This window comes from Thamnophis elegans, chromosome Z, assembly GCF_009769535.1.
Source record: "Thamnophis elegans isolate rThaEle1 chromosome Z, rThaEle1.pri, whole genome shotgun sequence".
NCBI lineage: Eukaryota > Metazoa > Chordata > Lepidosauria > Squamata > Colubridae > Thamnophis > Thamnophis elegans.
Window position 1 is genome coordinate 69,575,511 of NC_045558.1, and position 24,185 is coordinate 69,599,695.

Consider the following 24,185-nt stretch of genomic DNA (forward strand, 5'->3'; position numbering starts at 1 on the left):
TTTCACCACTTCAGTGGCTTGAAGGAGGAGAATGGGATCTGCTATCTCTATCAATAGCAGTTGATTCATGAGTCTTGACATATACAAATTCAAATTAAATATAAATTTAGGAAATGAGCTTTCCTAATAAAACATTCCTATTCCTAATGAAATAATAGCTTATATATCAATTACTTAAATAGAGAAAATGATGGTATTGATCAGAATTGTACATTCCCAATAAAGCTTGCCTTATTGAAGTCTTCAGAAGTTGCTCTCATTTCTTTCCATGTCTTGTTCAACAACTGGATGCAAATACAGAAAAACTCTTCAAATGATTTGTCATGTGTGAAGAACATTGGATGGAAATCACTGCCGGTCTCACTGGCTAAATATAAATTTAAAAAAAGAATAAGTACCCTTTTGTTTTAAATGATGACCATTAGAGTCTATTAATTTTTTTTTCCAGATTACCCCCTTGCTCTTCATCCAAGTTAGCCAAGTGATATTATTTATTAAATGGCTCTTATACTCCATTAAATATATTAAATTATTTAAAAAATTAAAAATCCAGGAAAGGCAATGGCAGAGCACTTTTATATAATCATCAATATAGTATACACCCACCAGCACCCACACATCTATAAAATCACCAGAAGCTGAAATTTTATCAGCTTTTGTTACTTGATAGGTAATATGGTTTGACAGAATGGAATATAGATTGAAGTATACGTAATACAGAGAGTCCTTACTTAACAACTAATCAAAACTATGACAGAACTCCTGTGTTCCCAAAAGGTACTTATTATCTGGTTTTGAATTTTCATGATTACTCTCCCCTATGATCACATGATTGTATTTTGGGTGCTTAGCAACTGGTTTGCATTTATGGCTGTTCGCATTATCCCTTGGCCAAATAATCAAGATTTTAAGCATTTATTTTGCTGGTTTCTGGCATTTATTTTCAGTTTCCAGGAAAAAAAAAACCCTATTGCATTAAATAGATTTGTTTAATGACATCTCTGTTTCAGGAGTGGGTTTCAAAAATTTTTTACTACTGGTTTGGTGGACGTGGCTTGATGGGGACATGTGACTGAGTGGGCATAGCCAACTTGATGTCACTCATGCACACTCAGGCACATGATCCCCCAACCCATGCCCACTGAAGCAGTGGCAAAAAGTTTTGAGGCGGGGGGTGCACTCGGCCGGGGCTCTTTGCTGTTTTTGGGGGGTGGGATCCCCAGAGTGCCCTTATTTTGTTCTGTGGGCTCCCTCACAGACAGCTCCTTTTTCTGGCCAACAAGCAGGGAACAAGGTTGCTACCTGCCCCCCCTTCCCTCAGTCTCCGCATCACTGCTCGCCACCAACTCGACTCCACACAGAGCAGTCTGCAGAGGGTGCCATAAGCTAGATTAATCATGCTGCTCCAAGAAGGCCAGCGCCCAGCTGCAAAGCGCAGCACGAGGGGCAGAAGCCCCCGAACCCAGCGGTGCAATGCAGCTCCAGCAGCAGCAGCATCCAGATGCCTGGGATTGGGCCTGCTGCGGGGCACTTGCATGCAACACTTGCTGTCCTGTACGTCCCCACACATATCCCCAGCAGTTGGGCGCTGCTGCTGCTGGGACTGCATTGCACTGCTGAGTTTTTGCTCCTCATACTGCGCTTTGCAGCTGGTGGAGCCTTGCTTCTTGGACCCCTTTTTTCCTTGCCCCATCAACATCTGCTCTGATGACAATTACAGCTAAAAGACCTTTGGAAGCTGCAGGTGCTTCCGTACCCTCCCTTGCTGCAGAATTGGGCTCTGTCTTTCCTGACTTTCAGCTCTTGTCCAACTATCTTCTCCTACCCCACCCTTTCCTCCCCGCTGCAGTCTCAGTTGCTGCTTGGAGTGGGGAGGGAAATTTATGGTTTTGCAGGGCAGAGAGGAATAGCGGAATGATGAACAGGCCCTCCAAGGCTGCCCACCTCTTGGCATTTTTGCAACCAAATTCTCCCCTCAAATAGTGGACTCCCCACCCGAACATTGCAGGGCAGAGCAGCTTGGGCCCATAATTGGGCAACGTGTGGGGGGAAAGGCTGCAGAAGCTCCACTGTGAATGGAGGGAGAGAAAAAAGTTGGGATTCTCTCTGCTGCAGCACATAGTGTTGAATGCTATGGCAGAGAGAAGCCCAACTTTCCCCCTTCCACTCACAGCAGAGCTGCTGCTCTCTTTATGGTCCCCCTGGCCCACTCCCTCAAGGGGTTGAAGTACCTGAAAGGGACAAGCAGGCTGTCACAGCTCCCTTCCAAGCAGGCTCCAAGTCCCTTCTCTTTGCTGTGCAAAGCCTCATGAGTGCGAGGCAATTAACAGCTTCTCACATTCTTTGGAAGTTTTTCTTTACTGTGCAAGGTTTTTCCCTGCACACAACAGCTGAGAGACGCTTGCAGTGGGGTGCAATTTTTGGGGTGGCAATTGGAGCAAGGGATGGGATGGGCCAGGCCACGCAATGCGCATCTTACCGGAGACTGGCAGCTCTGGATCTTGCGGCTTTTTCCGGTTTTTCTTTTTCAAAAAACACCTCTCCAAATGAGTTTGAAAACCTCTGAGGTTGCTCCTGGAGGGGGCAGGGAGATGGGCAGCATTCCCCCCTTCCTGGGTGCCTGCAGCCTCAGAGCCTGCAGTAACTCCCGGCACTTCACAGTAAAGGCAATTAACAATTCACCCTCATGAGAAGATTTTGATTACTGTGCAAGCAGCCAGAGCTACTCAGAAGCTGCAGGCATCCAGAGAGGGGAGGAAATGCTGCCTGTCTTCCCTCTCCCAAAGCAACCTTGGAGGTTTTCGAGCTCATTTGGGGAGGCTTTTTAAAAAGAAAACCCCCCAAAAGCCACAAGATCCAGAGCTGCCAGAGACACGCAGGCCCAGGTGGAAGGCAGTATTTTCTGCACCATCCCCCTCCCTCTTTGGATCACCCTGCAATGGGGGCTCTACCTTTGCAGAATGGGCAGATGTGCAACAGCTCCGGGATGTCTGCTTGCCCTCCCAGAGCAGCACTGCCCCTCTCAGCCCTAGCGCAGCTTCTGCGTTTCTACCAAGGGTTGCCGGGCTGGGCTAAACACTGATCTCGGAAGGCATGCGGGCATGGGGGACAGCCAGGAAGGCCGTGTGGAAGGCAGGGAAGGATGGCAGGGCTGTCGGGAAGGGAGCAAGCAGCCTCCATGCTTCCCTGCCTTCCACACGGACTTCCACCTGCCTTCGCAAGCTGGCCACAGGGACACTGGGAAGGCCATGTGGAAGGCAGGGAAGCATGGCAGGGCTGTGGGGAAGTGGGCAGTGGGAGGTAGCTAAGCTGTGACTCGCAGGCTTACATGGAGACAGATCAGGGGCGCAGCACTTCAGGCAGGCAAGCTGCAGAGTAGAGACTGGAAGGGGAAGGGTGCATGCACAGTACTAAAAATACTTCTGCGCAGAAGCAAAAAACAAGATGATGGCGTCTGTGGTGCCATCGGTATGGTCATGTATCCGCCGGAGTTCAGCCAAACCGTAGTGTACCGGTAGGAACCCACCTCTGCTCTGTTTGCTTAGCAATTGACACGCAGACACAAAAGATTATAAAACTGGGCATAATGGTAACTCAACAACCACTATAACTTATGACCTTATTTCCAGACTCAAATATGATTGCAAATTGAAGATTAACTGTAATTAATTGGTGAGAATTAAGGAAAATCTTAAGGATGACTGCAATTACACAATGCAATAGACATTACATGGCCCCCAAATTGGGATACTGTCAAAATTATTTGAGAGATATTTTTATTCAAAACACTCTGATCTACAGTTATATGATCTTCTCTTTCCAATCCTTCTCCAGTTTCAATTTAGGTTGTCCTTCAGGGAAAGTCAATAAACCAACACGCATCAACCAAGTTTGTGTGATTATCATTTCTCTTGTAAATAAATTGCAGTGATAACCATTAGGGAATTTTGGAAGTCAGTCTCACTTTACTTTTTTTAAAGTTTTTTAAATTTTTTGTTACATAATAAAAATTATTTTGTGAACAGAGTATTGTCCGAATTCCCTCTTTAACATTCCCACCAAAAAACATAATTAATTTTACATTATATTTCCATTTCCAATTTTAGTCATATTACTTTTCTTCTTCTATTTTCCAATTTCTAGTTTTTAACATATACAAACAATATAATTTTTCTTTCTCTTTAAAAATAATTTATTATTTCTTTTCCATCTATTTTCTCTTAACAATATGAATCTTCAAGTTTTAAATTTTATATAATCAACTTGATTATTTAACAGTTTAAGGTTCTTAATATAATTTCCACACATTCCAGTGACGTGCGGTGAGCTTCATGGCCGGTGAGGCAAGCGCGAAAGCCCCGCTGAAGCCCTGGCACAGCTTTAAGATTTGTGGACTTCAACTCCCAGAATTCGTCCTCCAGTCATGTTGGGATGACGTCATCTGCATGGATCTGCTCCACTTCACTTTATTCATAGGGGGAGAGGGCTGCCGCTGAAGATGCCGACGAGCTCCCCCCCACCAGAATAACTGCTGTTGCCTCCTCCTCCTCCAACAGCACCACCACATTTGCTGCCCGTTGCTGCGGTCTTTTTTCCTGTTTTCCACTCCCTCTCGCGGACTCATGGCTCCTCAAAAGCATGGCGGAGGAGGAGGGGCAGGGGTAACACGGAGCCCAGCTCAGGTGCTCAGTGCTCCGAGCGAAGGGGGAGACGCCGCTGCCACGGGCGGGGGCGCCGGTGGGACCTTTGCCGGCTTCACCTCAGCCACAGCATCGGGCGGCAAATCTGGCAGTGCTGTTGGAGGAGGAGGAGATGGCAGCAGATATTCCGGTGGCAGCGGGGGCTTTGGGGCTTCACTTCAGCCACAGTGATGGGCACAAGTGGCTAAGACTGGCCGCCCACAAAGGACCTCTCCGGGCTTGCTTTGCTGAACACTGAGGCGACTGAGGCTAGTTTGATGCTAGTTTGAGCGGGTGCGGCTGGCGCAAACTACCGTCAGTCGCCCCGCACTCATCAAAACAAGTCTGGGAAGGCCCTTTGCGGGCAGCCAGTCTTACAACGATATATTACTAATTCTTTTTAATGTGAACTTGAGTCTCCCCCAAAATGATTGCCTCTGGCATAGAAGCAGCCATCCTTCCGAGTACGTCTCGCTATTCCAAGCCAAGTAAAAAAAACAAAAAACCCACGTGTTTTTTTTTGAGGAAGCCCAACGGAAAAAGCAACCACCGGCCTAACGGTTCATCCATTTGCAGTCGATCATCATTTACAATGCACCCTGTCAGCTGACACTGACAAAACACTGTTTAATGGTTTGCCCAGGCAGGGAGGGAAATACGATGTGCCCCACTGGATTACAGCAACACATTTCAAAAACAGCAAAACCCAACCTTGGAGCTTAAAGTGGATTAACCTCTCACTTTGCCATGACTATTCCTTTAAAATATGTGAAATATCGCATTTTGGAATGGGTGGCTGTAACAAAACATGGCAGTTATCAGACAAAGGAAATACCAATACACTGAGCAAAGGACGTAGCGAAATATAAAGAATGCAAGAGAGAAACACGCATCCTTTTAAAGTCCCCAAACACCAGGCATATTAACCCAAGAAGAAGTGGTCCCAAAGGTGCTTTTTTTTTCCAAAAAGTGAGTTGACTTTCTTGGGGTATTTTTCCCCCCTTCATCCATGAAGCTTTCACTTCTTCTATCCTCTTGCATGAGAAGAGAAACGTCTGAAAAGGGGGGGGACCCCAGAAAGTCCACTCGCCTTTGGAAAAACTGCAGATCTGAATGATTGAGAACCTCTCCGTAGACATAATGGTAAAAGGTTGGAAAAACCAAAGAAACTTTACTTGCACTCTGGAGAGTTGAACTTGCTCGGAGCATGAACTTTTCCAACAGACGTGTGTTTTACAAGCCAGGCTCCTGCTGCTAGATTGCGTAGTCGCTCAACTGCAAGGCATGATTCGCTGCTCCCAGATTAGGAGGCGGGAGAATCACGTGCCTCCTTTGCATATGAAATTTTTCGCTTTTTAACTCTTGCTTAACTCTTAAAAGGCGAAAAATTCCTTATGCAAAGGAGGCCCATAGTTCTCTAGCCTCCCCCTACAGTTAACACTAAGCAGACTCAAAGTCACTGTGACTTGGAGTCTGGCAGCAACTACCCTGGCCTTTTTAATTATTTTAAACATTCTTTCCTTTTCCTCGCTTAACTGGTGAGGCCCCGCCTCCCCTGCCTCCAGTGACTGCACATGCCTGACACATTCTAATTAAAACATATTTTTACCCTGTTAACAGTATTTCTTTCTATTGGATCATATCATTCTACTATTCTCCTATTTCTAAATTTTCTTTTCTCTTTTTCTTCTTTTTATATGTTTTATATCTTTTCTTCTGTATCTTCCCTCTCACTTTTCAAAAGATTTTTTGAGTATCTCTCCCCAAGTTTCTCTTTCCCATCTCCCTTTATTTCTTTCTTTATTTTTGGCTAATTTCTTTTTTGGATGTCATTTCCTTTTTTCCTCTCTGCTTTCTTTGTGCCTTTACCCCATTGAGTTTTATTTTCCATTTCTACCTTATTAATTCCTTGTTCATTTACATTGCTTGTCTGTTCCCCTCCTGTCTCCACTTTCAACAATTTTTCAGGTTCCTTTTCTACTTCTTTGTTACCTTTTAATGTTGCTTGTGCCCTTTTTAACATTGCCAACAATTCCTTTGGCACTCACTCCAGACAAGACCGAGTGGCTTCTGATGTTCCTTCCCAAAGATTGGCCAAGCATTCCATCTTTCAGGCTGGGGGGTGAAATTATACGCCCCTCAGAGAGGGTCCGCAATTTGGGAGTCCTCCTGGATCCCCAGCTGACTTTAGAACACCATTTGTCGGCTGTGACCAGGGTACCTTTGCTCAGGTTCGCCTGGTGCACCAATTGCGACCCTACCTGGATCAGGAGGCCCTTCAGACAGTCACTCACGCCTTTGTGACCTCAAGACTGGATTATTGTAATGCGCTCTACATGGGGCTGCACTTGAAGAGTGTTTGAAGACTTCAGTTAGTCCAGAACGCAGCCGCGCGAGCGATTGTGGGTGCACCCAGATACACCCACACCTATCCTCCGCGAGCTGCACTGGCTACCCATTGGTCTCCGGACCCGCTTCAAGGTGCTGGTCGTTACCTATAAAGCCCTACATGGCATCGGACCTGGGTACCTGAGAGACCGCCTCCTGCCAATTACCTCCCATAGACCGATCAGATCTCACAGGTTAGGTCTCCTCCGGATTCCATCTGTCAGCCAATGTCGGCTGGCGACTCCCCGGGGGAGAGCCTTCTCTGTTGCAGCTCCGGCCCTTTGGAACGACCTCCCTGTGGAGATCCGGACCCTCACTACCCTCCCGGCCTTCCGCAAAGCCACAAAGTCCTGGCTGCTCCAGCAGGCCGGGGGCCTTGTGAAATATCCAGCCCCACGGAAACTGTGAATGTTGTGTATTTTTAAAATGTTTTGTCTATTCATCCCCCTTCCCTTGTCTATTGTGAGCCGCCCGGAGTCCTTTGGGAGTGGGCGGCATACAAGACAAATAAACTAAACTAACTAAACTAAACTAGGCCATAACGAGGCCGTTATGGACTGGATGAGGGCTAACAAGCTTGTACTCAACCCGGAGATGACCGAGTGGCTGTTGTGCTTTCCTCCCAACAATTCGACCAGTGCTCCATCGCTCAGGCTGGGGGGTCAAATTCTACACCCCTCAGAGAGGGTTCGCAACTTGGGAGTCCTCCTGGACCCACAGCTGACTTTCGACCATCATTTGACGGCTGTGACCAGGGGGGCATTTGCCCAGGTTCGCCTGGTGCGCCAGTTGCGACCCTACCTGAATCGGGAGGCTCTCACAACAGTCACTCGGGCCCTTGTGACCTCTAGGCTGGAATACTGCAATGTGCTCTACATGGGGCTGCCCTTGAAGAGCATCCGGCGACTTCAGCTAGTCCAGAACGCAGCCGCGCGAGTGATCGTGGGTGCACCTCGGTTCACCCACATAACACCTATCCTCCGCGAGCTGCGCTGGCTACCTGTCGATCTCCGGGTGCGCTTCAAGGTGCTACTTGTCACCCATAAAGCCCTCCATGGTAGTGGATCTGCGTACTTGAGAGACCGCCTTCTGCCAATTACCTCCCTGCGACCAATTAGATCTCATAGACTAGGCCTCCTCCGAGTTCCATCTGCCAGCCAGTGCCGGCTGGCAACTACAAGGAGGAGAGCCTTCTCAGTAGTAGCTCCGACCCTTTGGAACGATCTCCCCGTGGAGATTCGTACCCTCACCACCGTCCAGGCCTTCCGCACAGCCCTTAAGACCTGGCTAGCCCGTCAGGCCTGGGGACAAAGATAATTGCCCCCACCCGAATGATGAATGAATGTTGCTCATTATTTTATTCTATGTTTGGTCTGTGTTATTGTTTGTATATCCCTCCCTGATTTTATGTAAGCCGCCCTGAGTCCCCTCAGGGAAAAGGGCGGCCTATAAGTGTTAATAAAACCCTAAAAACCCTAAACCCTAAAACTAACTCTAACATCCCACCCTCCATGATCAAATTTAATACACTTTTAATATTTTTATATTTTACCACAATTAATTTAATCCTTCTTCTTAGCTCTTCTCTTTGACATCAGATCCCAAGATTTTCCAAGATTCTAAAGTTCTATATTTTCTTCCAGTGTAAACAAAGTAAAGTCAAGTAAAAGGACGGACTACACCCTTCTTCTATTCCTTTGTTTCAAGATGGTATTATGTTTCCTCTCTCCAGTAGGTGGCTTTTATTGTTCCTTTATGTAATCAGCTCACTAATTTGTCAAAACTTGTCAGTAGTCGAACCAAAAGTTCAAAGTCCATTGTCCAATTTTCCTGATCTTCACTTTTTTTAAGCTTTAGATTTTTCCAATTCCAAATTTATTAACAAAATTTTTCTTGGTTTCAGTACTTTCTCACCAATAGCTTTCCCATCCTTTCTTTCCGTCCTCTGTATTCTGAGTGACGTTTAGCTGCTAGCTTAGCTCCAGAAAATTTTTAAGCTCCAAAATTTGTTTCTCTTCCTTTACATTGGCCAATCTTCCTTCGGATCAAACACTCCATCTGCTTCTCCACATCTGCACAAATCTGGTTCCAGATGCCCCATCTCCAGAGCAGTCATACAAAGATGGCTGCCACCCCCGACACCAATCTCCGATCTTTGAATCGGGCCTGTTGGGGAGCTTGCCTCGCTCCCCGCAGGTGTCTGAAATGCCGCTCCTTGTGCTCTGTCCCTTCAGGATGGTTCCAGTCCACAAAGGACCTCTCGATGATAGCTTGCTGGCTGGGTTTTTGCGCAGCTCAGCAAAGCTTGCTATTTCCCCAGCCGTTCTCGCCGGGATGCTCCAGCACGTCCTGAAGTCAGTCTTACTTTAGAACATAGAATAACAGAGTTGAAGTGACCTTGGAGGTCTTCTAGTCCAATCCTCTATTAAACCAACCCTAACCTTAACCCCAAATGCTGGCTAGAGTGAATTGAGCTGGCAATATGGAATAAGGGTTAGTCAACATAGAACATAGAATAACAGAGTTGGACCTTGGGGGTCTTCTAGTCCAACCCTTCGCTCAATGAACCCAACTCTTTATTCCAAACAAATGGCATGCCTAACAAAATTATTTTGATAATCTATATTATAAATATTATAATCATACCATACTTGTCTATGCTCAATTAACAAAAAGGTTTAACTGGATAAGAATATTTTTTTTACGAATGAGAAAATTGATTTTGAGTTGGATTTAAACAGTAATATTGAGCATGTGATTGCCAAGAAGTTATACATTACTGTTGAAAATATGGAAGATGGAGGATAAACATGTTAATGACTGTCTGAAACAAAAAACACAGATTACAACATGATTCTTAATCAATGGGAGAGGGTATGAAGTAAATTACTGAAATACATATAGAACTATAATGCAGAGAATTTTTATAGGACAATGTACTGTTGGCATTTAACCTGATAAATTATTATAAATGTATAAAGGTGTGTCAAATATATAGTATGCTGGAAATGTAAACAATCTGAAGGTACTTTTTATAACCTGGTGGACATGTATTGTCCACTTTTATTATTCCATGGTTGTTGTATTTTTATGTGTTTTAATTATTACGTGGGGACTGCTTGAGAGAACAAATGAGTGTGTTTGATTCGGAGGGCCTGTCGGGGAACGCGGGAACTGTGGGGGTGGTTGAGGAGACCACGGACACGGGAGTGGGTCGGAGCATCACGGTCATAACGGGGAGGGGCAGATATGGCGGGGACTTTAGGGCTGGCCATTACCGGGGAAGGAGGGCTCGCTACGTCACAGAGATCCCTCCTTCCGGCCCTATGAGTCCCACTCCAAGGCCAGATGGCGCGAGTAATCAGGACCCTTGATTAAGAATCATGTTGTAATCTGTGTTTTTTGTTTCAGACAGTCATTAACATGTTTATCCTCCATCTTCCATATTTTCAACAGTAATGTATAACTTCTTGGCAATCACATGCTCAATATTACTGTTTAAATCCAACTCAAAATCAATTTTCTCATTCGTAAAAAAAATATTCTTATCCAGTTAAACCTTTTTGTTAATTGAGCATAGACAAGTATGGTATGATTATAATATTTATAATATAGATTATCAAAATAATTTTGTTAGGCATGCCATTTGTTTGGAATAAAGAGTTGGGTTCATTGAGCGAAGGGTTGGACTAGAAGACCCCCAAGGTCCAACTCTGTTATTCTATGTTCTATGTTGACTAACCCTTATTCCATATTGCCAGCTCAATTCACTCTAGCCAGCATTTGGGGTTAAGGTTAGGGTTGGTTTAATAGAGGATTGGACTAGAAGACCTCCAAGGTCACTTCAACTCTGTTATTCTATGTTCTAAAGTAAGACTGACTTCAGGACGTGCTGGAGCATCCCGGCGAGAACGGCTGGGGAAATAGCAAGCTTTGCTGAGCTGCGCAAAAACCCAGCCAGCAAGCTATCATCGAGAGGTCCTTTGTGGACTGGAACCATCCTGAAGGGACAGAGCACAAGGAGCGGCATTTCAGACACCTGCGGGGAGCGAGGCAAGCTCCCCAACAGGCCCGATTCAAAGATCAGAGATTGGTGTCGGGGGTGGCAGCCATCTTTGTATGACTGCTCTGGAGATGGGGCATCTGGAACCAGATTTGTGCAGATGTGGAGAAGCAGATGGAGTGTTTGATCCGAAGGAAGATTGGCCAATGTAAAGGAAGAGAAACAAATTTTGGAGCTTAAAAATTTTCTGGAGCTAAGCTAGCAGCTAAACGTCACTCAGAATACAGAGGACGGAAAGAAAGGATGGGAAAGCTATTGGTGAGAAAGTACTGAAACCAAGAAAAATTTTGTTAATAAATTTGGAATTGGAAAAATCTAAAGCTTAAAAAAAGTGAAGATCAGGAAAATTGGACAATGGACTTTGAACTTTTGGTTCGACTACTGACAAGTTTTGACAAATTAGTGAGCTGATTACATAAAGGAACAATAAAAGCCACCTACTGGAGAGAGGAAACATAATACCATCTTGAAACAAAGGAATAGAAGAAGGGTGTAGTCCGTCCTTTTACTTGACTTTACTTTGTTTACACTGGAAGAAAATATAGAACTTTAGAATCTTGGAAAATCTTGGGATCTGATGTCAAAGAGAAGAGCTAAGAAGAAGGATTAAATTAATTGTGGTAAAATATAAAAATATTAAAAGTGTATTAAATTTGATCATGGAGGGTGGGATGTTAGAGTTAGTTTAGTTTAGTTAGTTTAGTTTATTTGTCTTGTATGCCGCCCACTCCCAAAGGACTCTGGGCGGCTCACAATAGACAAGGGAAGGGGGATAAATAGACAAAACATTTTAAAAATACACAACATTCACAGTTTCCGTGGGGCTGGATATTTCACAAGGCCCCCGGCCTGCTGGAGCAGCCAGGACTTTGTGGCTTTGCGGAAGGCCGGGAGGGTAGTGAGGGTCCAGATCTCCACAGGGAGGTTGTTCCAAAGGGCCGGAGCTGCAACAGAGAAGGCTCTCCCCCGGGGAGTCGCCAGCCGACATTGGCTGACAGATGGAATCCGGAGGCGACCTAACCTGTGAGATCTGATGGGTCTATGGGAGGTAATTGGCAGGAGGCGGTCTCTCAGGTACCCAGGTCCGATGCCATGTAGGGCTTTATAGGTAACGACCAGCACCATGACTTCCGGTGACGTCATTAGCTATGGCGGCAGGCTTGGAGATAGCTCCGTAGCCTAGCTGACAACCAGGGGTCTGGCGGCATAAAGAGCAGTCGTTCGCTGGTCTTGGAGGGACTCAGCGAAGAACAGAGGTGCTTCTCTGCAGGCGGGGGGAAGTGCGATCTCCTCAGCAAGCCAGAGGCTCAGCACTGATCCCAGACGTTTGGAGAGGGACGCATGGCGGTCCCAGCCATGACACAGCACTTTTGTTTGGTATAGGATTTTCGGAGTGAATCTGGACGCCCTAAATTTTTTTGAAGAGTAAGTTGGATTTACTATTTGGTTACTGCATCTCTGGCAATCTTTATTTTCCCTCTTTGATGGGACTTTTAGCGGCAATTAAGACAAACAGGAGCAAATGAACTAACAATTGAAGACGGATTTACATCATAAAGAGTCGTCGAAGGCGGCCTAGGTTGGTGGAAACAGAGAAGAGGGAAGTTTTTTACCCTGAGGCATAGCTGATAGTAATCAGCGGACTTGCTCTGCCTGCTACCAAGATTTTTGGAAAACTTTTGTGCTGTTATAGGAGGAGGCTTAAGGCTCCACTTGAGACAGTCAATATTATATCCACTGTGCGCATTGTTTTCTCTTTTCTTCTTTTGGAGCTGGAGTTGGACACTTGAAAGGGGAACACTTCGAGCTGAACCTTTCTTCTTTTTTATTCTCTTCTCTTTGAGGTTTGATTTTTTTTGTGTTGATGTATTTGCCCCCCCTTCTTTCCTTTCTTCCTGATATGAGCCCCCTCCTGTACCTTTTTTAGATCTCTCTATGGGAATATATTTATATATATTTTTCCATATAGATAGCAGCAAAGTAAGTTGGAACATTGCTTAAACTGGTAGCAGATAGCTTATGAAGCAGTGGGATATTCTTAACTTAATTGATATGAGCTGGGCAAAGGGGGGGAAAAAAACCTCGGCATTACCTACTCAGCCGTCCCCATCTACAACCCCTCCAATAACACACAGAACTTTAGACAATATGGCTGGGGTAGAGAAGGCACCCACATTGCAAAATATACAGACAACTTTGCTATCGATACAAAATAACATGGCTAGGAATCAAGAGATCACCGAAAAATCCCTGGCTGACATTAAAAATGAAATGGGAGACATGAGGGGTGAAATGAAACAGCTGAATTTACAGCAAAAGGAGATTTGGGCAAAAATGGAGAAACAGGAGGGTCAAATTCAAGAGTTAGGAGTAAAAATGAAGGAAAGTGAAGAGAACATGGCGAGGTGGGAGATGAGGCAGCTACATATCAATAGAAGGTTGGAAGATGAGATTGCTATGTTGGAATTAGAAAAGTCAGCCTTCTTTCTCAGTTTTCAAAATATTCCAGAGGAAAGAGGGGAGAAACTGAAGGAAATTATGGTGGAGATGATAGCAGGGATCGCCCAGAAAGATAAGTTGTTGATACAGAGTGACATCGATGACATATATAGAGTCTATACTTCATATACTAGGAGACAGAAACTGCCACGTGAAGTGCACGTGAGGTTTACTAAACGATCCCTGAGAGAAGAAATTTACCAGAAGGCACGTGACCAGAATACCATGTATGCGGGGGAAATGGTCATAGTACTAAAACAGATACCAAGAAGAGTGAGGGAAAGGAGGCAGAAATATCAGGACCTAACAATACAATTGAGGAAACTTCAGGTGATGTATAGGTGGCTTTTCCCAGAAGGGTTATCTTTTCTCTGGCAAGGCCAGAGGTTTCGGATTGAATCATTGCAAGATGCACAAGACTTTATGGAAACCAGTTCAAGAAGGGAACTCAGAATAACGATGGAGAATTGGACAACAAGAGCCGAGGAGAGGAGTGAAAGAATAGTGTCCCGGGAGATGAGAAAGGGGGAAATGAGAAACAAAGCAGAGATGAGAGACCGCAAACGAGGCAGACAACAAAATCTAAAGCCTTAAACAAATAAACATGGCGGATGAACTCCGCTTAATTTCCTTAAATATAAATGGTTTGAATTCACTAAGAAAGAGAAATAAAATACTGAATGCTCTACGGAAAAAGAATTGTGATTTGACATGCTTGCAAGAAGTACATATAGCGAACCACCAGCAAAATGTGTTGTATTACCCCCGGCTGGGTATAATGTATACAAGTTTAGCAGATGAAAAGAAAAGGGGCATTGTGTTGTATGTTAAAGACCATATCGATTCTAAATTGGTGTATACGGATGGGGAGGGTAGAATCTTAATGGTCGAATTGAAATTTGGTAGATATAAAATCTTGCTGGTGGCCATATACGCAGCGAATGACAACCAAAGTACCTTCTTTAGAAGGTTGCATTTAAAAATTGCAGAGTTAGGCTATGATCATATTTGTGTGGTGGGTGATTATAACGCGGTGGCAGATAGGACAATGGATTATAACCCAGGAAACATCCAAAAGGGGGGGAAATTAAGAGAAAGGAGGAGAGTTCTCCCCAAAACCTTTGAAGACATGAGGGAGAAATATGAATTATAGCAGTAGACTTATATACCGCTTCATAGGCCTTTCAGGCCTCTCTAAGCGGTTTACAGAGAGTCAGCATATTGCCCCCAACAATCTGGGTCCTCATTTTACCCACCTCGGAAGGATAGAAGGCTGAGTCAACCCTGAGCCGGTGAGATTTGAACCGCTGACCTGCTGATCTAGCAGTAGCCTGCAGTGCTGCATTTAACCACTGCGCCACCTTGGCTCTTAAAGGATTAAAGGATGTATGGCGTGAACTCCACCCACAGAAACAACAATTTACTTTCTTTTCACATAGACATCAATCCTGTTCTAGGATCGACATGGCCTGGTTGACACCAGAAATTGGGGACTTGATTAAGGAAGCAGCAATTGAGGTTAATACCTGGGCCGATCATAATCCACTTTTATTGGTGTGGAAAGGAGTAAGGCAGGGGAGGAAGAGAAGGTGGATGATGAATACAGAAATAGTGAAAGAACAAGAATTTCAGCAAATGTTTAAAAGGGAAATGAGGTTTTTTTTCGAAGAAAATAGGAAAGGAGTAACCCCACAAATACTTTGGGATACGGCCAAGGCTTATATGAGAGGCCTAGCTATTAAATATACAACAGGCACACAGAGGAAAAAATTAGAAGAGAGGGCAAAATGGGTAGCTAAACTGGAGGTGGTAGAAAAAGCCTTGCAACAGAACACACTAGATGATAGGAAAAAAGAAGAAATGGCTAGAATTAAGCACAGGATCTCTCTTCTAGACCAGGAGGATGTCTCTCGGAAACTTAGGGGGATTAAGCAAAACTTTTTTGAGCATGCTAACAAACCGGGTCGTTGGCTCTCGTATAGACTTCGAAAAGAAAGAGAGAGCAGACGTATAGCTCAACTGCAGAATAGTAAAGGGGAATTAGTAGAAACCAAGGGGGAGAAACAGGAAATTATCCAAGGTTTCTTTCAGCAATTATATAGTAGGGAAAAAGTTTCTGAGGACCAAATTAAGGAATTTTTAGACAATGCAAATCTACCCAAGATCTCAAATGAAGCAAAAGGGGTACTGAACCAAAAGATAACAATAGATGAATTAGAAAAGGCAGTCAAAAAAATGGAAAACAACAAAACTCCTGGCATGGATGGTTTGCCAGTTGAAATCTATAAATCTTTTTTGGAAATTTTAGGACAAGAGATGATAGTAATATTTAATGCTGTCTTGACGGATTCTATCGCACCAAAATCATGGGCTGAGGCTTATATAACCCTTTTGCCTAAAGCTGGAGCTGACCGCACCCAAATTAAAAACTATAGGCCCATTTCACTTTTGAATGTGGATTATAAAATCTTTGCAGCTATACTGGCAGATAGACTTAAATTCTTCCTTAACAAATTTATACACCCTGATCAAAATGGCTTCCTGCCATCAAGGCATTTGAAAGATAATGTTAGAATTATTTTGGATGCCTTAGAATATTATGAAGCTCGGCCGGATAAACAAGTGGCCTTTATGTTTCTTGACGCACAAAAGGCTTTTGATCGGGTAAATTGGAACTTTATGTTGTCACAACTAGAAAATATGAAGTTTGGAGAAAGCTTCTTAAATGCAATTCGGGCAATTTATGTATGACAAACCGCGACATTATTGGTAAACAGAGAAGAGGCGGGTGATATTGAGATTGGTAAAGGCACAAGACAAGGATGCCCATTATCCCCCCTACTGTTCATCCTCACATTAGAACCCCTTCTTAGAATAGTGAGAAGTGACACACAAATTAAAGGGTTACGAGCTAAAGCTCAGGAATTTAAGGTCCAGGCTTTCGCCGATGACCTTGTTTTTATCCTGGAGGATCCTATGGCTTCTGGGATACAACTTTTACGTAAAATAGAGGAGTACGGTAGGATAGCGGGGCTACGTATAAACAAAGAGAAGACAAAACTGTTAATTAAGAATATGACTCTGAACCAGAAAAGGGAAGTACAAAGCCTGTTAGGGATCAACATGGCCCACAAAATACAATATTTGGGAATTTGGCTGACGGAGAGATGTTCCTCTATCAAGGTAGATAACTATATGAAATTGCTACAGCAGGTATCTAAAGATATGACTAATTGGAGTGGCAAACAACTGTCTCTGATGGGCAGGATTGCGTCAAGACATATGTACTACCAAAATTTTTGTTTCTGTTTCAAACGGCACCAACTAAATTGAACAAATTTTTTAAAAAATCTTTGGAGACAATAGTGACTCAATTTATATGGCAAGGCAAGAAAGCACAAATCAAAGCCCAAATATTGCAAAAATGTAGAGAACTGGGAGGCTTCGGAGTACCCAACTAGGAAGCATACTATAACGCAGCAATCATGACATGGGTGAAAGATTGGGTAATGTTGAGTAGAAGGCGCCTATTGGCTATAGAGGGACATGACCTCCCTCAGGGATGGCATGCCTCCCTCTGGCAAGAAAGAGACACCCCCCATAGGTATTTCATGGGACATTATATTCGGAAGACTTTGATGGGGGTCTGGGAAAAGATGAGGAAAAAATACTATCTTAGGGTTCCGTGCTGGTTGGCACCATTAGAGGCTTTAACACATCCCAGTGTATTTAATTGGACAAGAAACATAACATATAAAGACATCATGACATAAGATGGCAACATGAAAACAGAGATGGAATTAGAGCAGCAGGGCAGGAATTTGGAATGGTGGGAATATTTACAGGTTAGAAACAGGTTTAAAAGCGATAAGGTACGTTTTGGGATCTACCCAAACCCTCAGGGGCTAGATAAGATTTTGTTTGGTGGAGACAAGAAAATGTTATCGAAGATTTACCAATTTTTGACCTGCCAAGATGCTAATGAAGAGATGGACAAAAGCCTTCTAATAGCATGGGAGAGAAACCTTGGCTATGAAATTGAAATGGGCAAATGGTGGGATCTATGGAGTAAGACCATTAAACTTACAATATCTACAGCATTCAAAGAAAACATATACAAGATGATTTATAGGTGGCACTTCCCCCCAACGAGGTTAGCCAAGATGTTCCCTGGGTTATCTCCATTGTGTTGGAAATGTGGAAGAAAGGATGGCACATTCTACCATATTGGTGGTCCTGTACTGAGGCCACGAAATATTGGAAAAGGATTAAATAATGGCTAAAAGAGGTTACCGGGGCAAACATGGAATGTTTACTAAGCATTAAACCAGAAAACATAAGCAGTTCAATATGGCATTTGAGCCTACATATAATTGTGGCCGCAAGAATAACTTATGTACAATTTTGGAAATCCACTACCATACCGTCGGACGATGCTATAATTAAAAAGATCTATGAATGTGCAGAAATGGATAGAATGATGGGTTGGCTGAGGGACAAAGGAGAAACGGAACATTATCTTAGCTGGAACTTATGGTATATGTGGGCGACAAGGAGAACAGCAGGGACTTAAAATGGGGAAAGTTAAAAGTGAACATGGGTATTGTAATAGATCCCTGAACTTTGCAATGAGAAGATGTGGCTTAGAGACCTAGCAATGAGGAAGGAAAGAAAAAAGTTGGGCTGTGAACGACTGTCACCGCGGGGGGGAGGGAGGGGGGGTTGTATGTTTAAAATTGTATTTGTGTCTGTATGTTGTACGCTTAAAAAAAATGTATAACTAATGAATGCCGATACAAAAGGCTGTATATTTACTTTATATTGTTATGTATGTTTTGTCTTTTCTTATGTTGTTGTATTTTTCTTTCTGTTTTTAAAGGTAATAATGTTTAATAAAAATTATATTTAAAAAAAAATAACTCTGTTATTGTCAGATCCCTAAAAGTGATACTGCCATTCAGTTGGGAGGAAGGGGGCCTTGGAGTTGATTTATTAATAGTGCCTGTGACAACTGATATTTTACAACTGGTTTCCTGGCACCGAAATGCCTTGAGATCCCCTCAACTTTTGGGGGAATGTTTATGATGGCCATGTGGGACAGTTCACTTTAATGTCTAATGAAAGATAGCCATCGGAATGTATGTTTATCTGGTTCTTAGGGCACTTGGTAAAGGAAACATCACACTTGTATATTGGCTAAAATCTACATTCTAACTAATGGGAGGGGTCTCTACCGCTTTAATTCTATTTGCATTGCCTAAGAGGATTCAGACATTGCTTTGAACTTAATTTAGTATTTTTTTTAGTATTTTATTTGGATTTATAGGCCGCCCTTTTCCCTGAGGGGACTCAGGGCGGCTTACAATCATTAGGGAGGGGGTGCAATTCAAAACAAACAATATGTGAACAAAATAAATAAAGTAATAAAAACACAACTTGCATTCAACATTCAACACTCGGGTGGGGCAAATCAGAGACTTATCCCCAGGCCTGTTGGGATAGCCAGGTCTTAAGGGCTGCGCGGAAGGCCTGGACGGTGGTGAGGGTGCGTATCTCGACGAGGAGATCGTTCCACAGGGTCGGAGGTGCAACAGAAAAGGCTCTCCTCCGTGTAGTCGCCAGTCGACATTGACTGGCGGATGGGATTCGGAGGAGGCCCAGTCTGTGCGATCTTATCGGTCGGAGGGAGGTAATCGGCAGAAGGCGGTCTCTCAAGTACTCAGATCCACTACCATGAAGGGCTTTAAAGGTGGTCAACAGGACCCTGAAGCGCACCCGGAGATCAACAGGTAGCCAGTGCAGCTCGCGGAGGATGGGTGTTATGTGGGCGAACCGCGGTGCGCCCACTATCACTCGCGCGGCCGCATTCTGGACTAACTGCAGCCGCCGGATGCACTTCAAGGGCAGCCCCATGTAGAGCACATTGCAGTATTAATGGTTTCCATTCTACTTAATAAAAGGTTCCTTTTGAAATAATCCATTTCAAGAATCTTCACTTTCTTAAGCTAGGAGAACCCTTACATAAAGCAACTCTCTGCAAAAAGGTCAGCCCAGAGAAACAATTTTTCTCTACTGAGGGGATCCTGCAAACCATGTCTGAGCACAACAGTGAACAAGGGGAAGCTGAATGCTGGACGGAGACATCAACCCCCCCCCCACCAGAGGCCTGCTCCATGTACCTATCGGAGAGGATGAGATGAACTTGGAGGACCCCCAAAAGCCCCATTGGTCGATTGGCATCGGGATGAAAGACAGCTGGGATGGGAGGACCAGAGGAATCACTCCCACTCATGGTAACTGAAAACCGGGGTGGAAATTGGAGCTAGAAGCCCCCTCTGACCAGGAAGAGCTAAGTGAAGCCTCACTGAGAGAGGATTGTTTGAAGAGACATGTAACCCAGTTGGTGATGGAGATTTTGGAAAATCTCAACATTCAGGGAGAGCCAGAATGGCAGCAAAGAAGGATTGTAAGGACAGCAGCCGCAGATGATACAAGAGGGGCTACCCCCACTCTGGGCCCTAATGATCAAGCAGATGGCACAGCAGCAGCAGGGGACCCAGCAAACCCTCTCCACAGTGGATTGTAAACCTTTGCCTCCAGTTGGCACGTGGATTGGGGCCCACTCCCAACCAACCCTGAAACCTGCAATTAGAAAGAAAAACTCCTTCCCTTGGGGTGAAGTTTGATGGGAACCTGCAAAAATTGGGATTGTTTGTGGCACACATGCTCACCTACATGCAAGAATAAGGGTGTGATTTTCAAACCCAAAAATACCAAGTGTGAGTGGTTACCCTAGCCCTCGAAGGAGTCGCCGCCAGATGGATGGTGTCTACTGCTACTGCAGACTACTGCTCCCTAGATAATGCCAATGTGCCAGAACTGCGGGACTTTGACTGGTTCATGATGGCCCTGTGACAATATTTCGAGAACTCCTCACAGACTGCAAAGCATGTGACCACATTAAAGTGGTGAAGCAGGGATGGCAGCCAGTGGCAGAGTATACCAAAGAATTCCAAGACCTGGCATGTCGTGTGAACTGTCCAGAGGATATCCTAGTAAGCTGTTTCAAGGATGGGCTGAGTGATGACCTCTACAATGCGTGCATGGCCCGAGGTGCACCAAACCACCTACATGAGTGGTATCTCACTGCCAAAGAGGCTGAGATAGACATGACCAGGAACCAGTACCAAGCGGGGCGAATATGGAAGAAATCCCCACCCCAATGGAAACAAGAACCTTTCAATCTGCAAACAGCATCTTCTCCAAAACTCTCAGCTTGTTTCAAGTGTGGAAAGGAGGGGCACCAAGCTGCAGAATGCTGTTCTCAAACACCAGCTAGGAAACCAGAGCGCCCATTGGGGGAAACCTACAAAACCTGGCCAGCGCAGTAAGGAGACAGCCCTGAGGAGCTGTCTCCATCCCCTACCCTCTTTGAGGAGGAAACCCTGGCTTCTCAGCAGGAGGAACCATACTCATTCAGAAGTGACCCAGACAATGAATCACTGGTAAGCAAACCAATTAAACCACTTACCCTCCCCCTAAAACTGTTTATCCCTAACTGGGAGAGAGGGATAAAAATCTCTGCTTTAGTACATTCAGGGTGCACCCGCTGTATGATCAGCCCAACCCTGGTAAGAAAGTTGAGGATTAATATAAGGAAAAGTCTCATAACTTTTTATCAACTAGATGAGTCAATAGCAGGGGGGATCCAGCTTCTTTTGCCACTGAGCCTCTACAGATAGGCATTGGGAGCCATGAAGAAATACTTACATTTATAGTGGCACCTAGCATGGAATGGCCGCTAGTTTTGGGCCATGCATGACTGAAAAAAATGGAACCACAAAATTAACTGGAAGCAAGGCACCATGAAAGTTCAGATGTACATGACTTTTGCTGAGAATCCACACAAAGAAACTGAGGGGGCAGAGCACCAAGAAACAGCAATGCCTGCTTACACTATGCCAACCCAGGACTTGGCCGAGGTTTTTAGCGAAAAAGCCTCTGATGAGCTCCCCCCCCCCACTGCTCCATTGACTGTGCAATAGAAACCCTACCCAGTGCCAAACTCCCTAAACCCAAGATGTATAGCATGTCCCCAAGGGAGCTGGAAGAACTGAGAGTATTCATTGAGAAAAACCTAGCAAGGGGTTTCATCGAGCAAACCCAACCAAAAATTGCAGCCCTAGTGTTGTTTAGAGAGAGAAAAGATGGCTCCAAATGTCTCTGTGTAGATTTTAGAAACTCAAATACGAGCAGTGTGGAGAACATGTACTCTCTCCCCCTCATGAAAGACATGCTAGCATAGCTCGCTAAAGAGAAAACATTTTCAAAGCCGGGTTTGAAGGAGGCTTACTACTGTATCAGAATTCAAATGGGAAACGAATGGAAAAAGGCATTTAACACTCCTCTTGGATGCTACCAATTCAAAGTGCTCCCATTTGGGCTACAGGGCCCCCCTGCAGTGTTTATGCATTTAATAAATGAAGTGCTACATGAGCATTTGTATAAATTAGGGCCAAATTTCATTGGACCTTTCCCTATCACTAGAGTCATCAATCCAGTAACAGTAGAACTACTGCTTCCAAAGACACTCAGGCAAGTCCACCCAGTATTTCACATTAGTTTACTCAAACGAGAAGTGATCTCATTACTCAGACCACGTGCACCTACACCATCTGTTCCTATCATGATAGAAGGTGAACAATACTTTGAAATTAAGGAACTCTTTGACTCTAAGATCCACAGGGGAAAACCCAATACTTAGATGCTTGGAAGCATCTATCCTCATCCCAAAATGAATGGGTAGCTAAACACCATGTTAGGGCCCCTACCTTACTAAAAAAATTCACTCCCAATACCCTGACAAACCTTGTTAAAATACTATGATGGAATTTTTCAAAGGTGGATCTCTCCTTTTTCTAAGGAAGGCAGCAAATCAGATCTCTAAAAGTGATACTGCCATTCAATTGGGAGGAGGGGGGCTTGGAGTTGATTTATTAGCAATGCCTGTGACAACTGATATTTTACAATTGGTTTCCTGGTATTGAAGTGCCTTGAGATCCTCTCACCTTTTGGGGGAATGTTTATGATGGCCATGTGGGATGTTTCATTTTAATGTCTAATGGAAGATAGCCATGGGGATCTACGTTTGTTCAGTTTTCAGGGCAGTTGGAAAAGAAACATCTTCACACTTGTGTATTGGCTAAAATCTGTATTCTAACTAATGGGAGGAGTCTCAACTGCTTTATTTCTATTTGCATTGCCTAAGGGGATACAGACATTGCTTTGAACTTAATGGTTTCCATTCTACTTAATAAAAGGTTCCTTTTGAAATACTCCATTTCAAGAGTCTTCACTTTCTTAAGCTAGGTGAGGAACCCTTACAGTTATTCTAAAGAATAGAATAGAATAACTGTATTCTAAAGCACTCTTATTGTGACCCTCAGCAAGAAATGAATGTTCTTCCTCCACTCCTCCTGGAACAACCCTAGCACGTGATCTTTTTTAAAAAAAATCATTGAGCTATTTGCATTTGGACAAATGACTAAAGTACAAAGGTCAAAAGAATCCAATTGCTCTTCAAGGACAGATTTCACTAATGAAGAGAAAACAACTATTTATCTTGTTCTTATCTACAAACTGCTTGAAGAAACAATGCAATAGGTATGGACATTGCACTGAGGAAATTTCCGTTTTTATTACAGATTTATTGATTTGTCTATAGGCCATATCAAAGCACAAGGTTCAAACACATATCATCAATGAAACCCTATACAAAAAATTTAAAATAAGAGTAGGGTAAAAAAAACCAATAGTTATAGGATAAAATACAATATAATTTAATACATAAATATGTTAAATAGAGTAAAATGACATAAAATTATATTTATATTTGGGGCAATCTACCCCAATCAGTTCCACATGTGCAGATCTCAACCAAACCATTTTGCTTAAGTATTGTGCTGTGTTAAATGTTATTTTTAAATTCTAGCTGCACAAGGTAAGTTGTTTTGATATGGAGATCCCAACGGGTCATTCATTTGGTATATAGCCCAAGGTACCTGTCTCTCACTCTCTTATATAGGCAACAATCAAATAGAATGTGAACCAGGTCTTCTACCTCTGCCGCTCCGCAAATGCAGAGATGCTCATTGTAGGGTATAGAATAGAATCTCCCATAACTGACCATTATGTCAAGCTGTTTGAATCTCGCTCACGTAAATATCTCCCTAAAATGTTTGGCAGTTGTAAATTCAAATAGCTGTCTACTTGAAAAGTATGTTTGTATTTGTTCAGCCATTTCGGATTGTCCACCTTACTAAGGATAGCTATATCATTTTGTGTTTCTATATCCTTAATTCTTTGAGCAGTTCTTTTTTTTGAATTGTTCTCCTGTTACGCAAGAGGCAGGAAGGGCACACTTCTTACAAAATTTGTTAGTTTGGTGAGCCAGTAGATTTGTGATTGTAATTTTATTTGCTCTAGTAGACATAACTTGGGGAGTCTATCAGTCTCTATTTCACTGACTTTGCACCAGTAGTTATATGCTCTAAATT

General features: G+C 43.7%; 1 protein-coding gene across 5 annotated transcripts in view; it reads right to left on the reverse strand.

The window, feature by feature from the left end:
* The window catches only part of ELMO1 (engulfment and cell motility 1), a 532,924-nt gene that overhangs the window by 154,425 nt on the left and 354,314 nt on the right, over positions 1 to 24,185 (reverse strand). For all 5 annotated transcript variants that reach the window (XM_032235494.1, XM_032235493.1, XM_032235495.1 and 2 more), the window contains one exon: positions 231 to 367. In XM_032235494.1, the coding sequence (XP_032091385.1) occupies positions 231 to 367 (137 nt within the window). The remainder of the gene's footprint in view (positions 1 to 230; positions 368 to 24,185) is intronic.